Source organism: Triticum dicoccoides, chromosome 4B, assembly GCF_002162155.2.
Source record: "Triticum dicoccoides isolate Atlit2015 ecotype Zavitan chromosome 4B, WEW_v2.0, whole genome shotgun sequence".
Taxonomy (NCBI): Eukaryota; Viridiplantae; Streptophyta; class Magnoliopsida; order Poales; family Poaceae; genus Triticum; species Triticum dicoccoides.
In genome coordinates, this window is record NC_041387.1 from 18,615,674 (window position 1) to 18,617,983 (window position 2,310).

A 2,310-nucleotide genomic window follows, 5' to 3' on the forward strand; every position below is an offset into this window, starting at 1 on the left:
TTTATTATTATCAGAAAAAGAAAAGATATCCAAACGCGTAAAGGAGGAAATAGACTAGGCCAAGGATCGGCCAGAATCCAGCTCTGGCTTTGCCGTTTCCCGGTCGCGGTCGGAACCGGCTGGGACGCGCTTTAGCACGGCCCCCTGGAAATATATATTTGCAAGAGCTAGCCCACCATCGGCATATACATCTCGTATCGCATCTCCGAGCAAGAGCGCCGGGCATCGTCGTCCGTCTGTGTCTCACAAGGAAGTCCATACGCGCCGATCAATATCCATGGCCCTGGTGGCGGCGCACGCCGACATCCTCGCGTGCGTCCTCGGCCGTCTTGCGCCGCGCAGCCTCGCCACGTGCCGCAGTGTCTGCAAAGGCTGGCGCGCCATTGTCGACGATTACCGCCTGCTGCGGACGGACCTCCTCCCGCTCTCGCTCCACGGGATCTTTTTCATGGAGGACCTCTGCCCGGACCCTCCAAAGCTCTTCGCAAACCCATTCACAAAGCGCAGGATCAGCGACGCAAGCCTTGGTTATGTCGAGAATGACGAGGGTTCATTTATCAAGAATCACTGCAACGGGCTTCTCTTGCTCTCCAACCACCTGGTGGTTAACCCGGCGACTCGGCAATGGGTGCATTTGCCTCCGCCCCCGCCCCGGTGCACCGGAATGGAGGACTTCAACGACGACGTGTGCCTTGTTTATGACCCTACAGTGTCGCCGCACTACGAGGTGCTTCTTATTCCTTGCGTCTCCTACGGTCTTGATTCCACAACAATGTTCACGGAGGAATCGGAGTGGCCGCCCTCCGCCTACGCAATACAAGTCTTCTCTTCAAGGACATGGAGATGGGAGGAGAGGTCGTTGGTCCGGAGAGGAGAGGCTGCGGGGACCATCGCCGACATGGAGCCATATAGGGATTTTGTACACCGTTACGCCGTCTACTGGAAAGGAGCGATCTATGTGCATTGTCAAAATGACTCCATTTTACGGTATGCATTCGCGCCCTGGTCATCACTTTAATCATGTTATTTGTTTTTAAGAAGATGAAACTCATCTCACCAGACTAGTCTCTCTGTTTCACAACGTAGCTAGTGCATATTTAGTCTAGAAAAAAAATTCAAACATGTTTACGTTTGACCAAGTTTGGAGAATATAAACTACATATGTCTAAATGATTTAATAAATAAAATATAAATATACACTTTATGATGAATCTGATGATACTTAATTTCGGATTTTGAATGTTGATATTTTCTTCTATAAGTTTGGTTATAAACATAGACACACTTGATTTTCTAAAAATCAAATATGTGCTGCATTATGGAGCACAAGTGCTAGTATCTGTTAACAGACATCTTATCTTCATCCATCTGATATGTTTGCAGCATAATCTTATCGGACGGTTCATATGAAGTGATTAAATCACCAACAGGAAGTAAAATGGAAGATTCTACCAATCTTCATCTAGGGAAATCAAAGAAGGGGGTGTACTGCACTTTGATTTATAATGATATCTGGGGGGGACTTCAGATTTGGTTGCTTACTGAATCATGTGGTAAATGGGAGTGGGTGCTAAAGAATGACATCAACTTCGCGGCAGCGGTGGCAAAATTTTCTTGGTTTTCTTGTGATGAAAACCAAGGACCGTGGATCTTACAGAAAGGTGATTGTGATGAAAATGTTAAGGAAGCACCAGTGCAAGATAACTATGAATGGGACTTCGACAATGGTATTATCCTTGCGGCTGAAGATAAGGTTGAATCTGACGATATGAATTTGGGAGTGCTTTATTTCCTTGGATTTCATCCATACAAAGAGATTGTCTTCCTACGAACACAAGCGAGGGTAGTTGCTTATGATTTCAGTAGATTGAAAGTACAAGACTTGGGCCGGTTACTTGTACAGTGTGTAGGAAGTGTTTTCCCCTACACACCATGCTGGACGGGAGATATATCTGAAAAGAATTAACTGTGCAGAGAGGGAATATATACGGGGTGTTTCTTTTGAAGGAAATGTTTTTTTAAGGAATACTGGGGTGTAGGGTGTGTTTTAAATGAGTTGTAACCTATATATGTTCATGAATGCTTAAAGAAGATAATTGTAACAGTCTACTCCGATCTTGATTCTATTTCTTTCGTGCGTGTTTTTTTATGGAATGTGCATTAGAATATATTGAATGGTTTTACCAAGCATATGCGAACAATCGGCCGCGGATATGCTAGCTTGTACTTGTTGCTCCCAAACAAATAATGAATTATGAAAGGACCTACTAATGTGTTGTTTGAGATGCTTATTTATTTTGAGACGAAGGA

General features: G+C 44.8%; 1 protein-coding gene across 1 annotated transcript; it reads left to right on the forward strand.

Annotated features, from left to right (window-relative positions):
* The first annotated feature begins 266 nt into the window (after window positions 1-266).
* LOC119293225 (F-box protein At5g07610-like) lies at window positions 267-2,028 on the forward strand. The gene is made up of 2 exons (XM_037571767.1): window positions 267-987; window positions 1,384-2,028. The coding sequence occupies exons 1-2, from the start codon at window positions 278-280 to the stop codon at window positions 1,964-1,966; spliced, it is 1,293 nt and encodes a 430-aa protein (XP_037427664.1). The 5' UTR covers window positions 267-277; the 3' UTR covers window positions 1,967-2,028.
* Window positions 2,029-2,310: the final 282 nt, after the last annotated feature.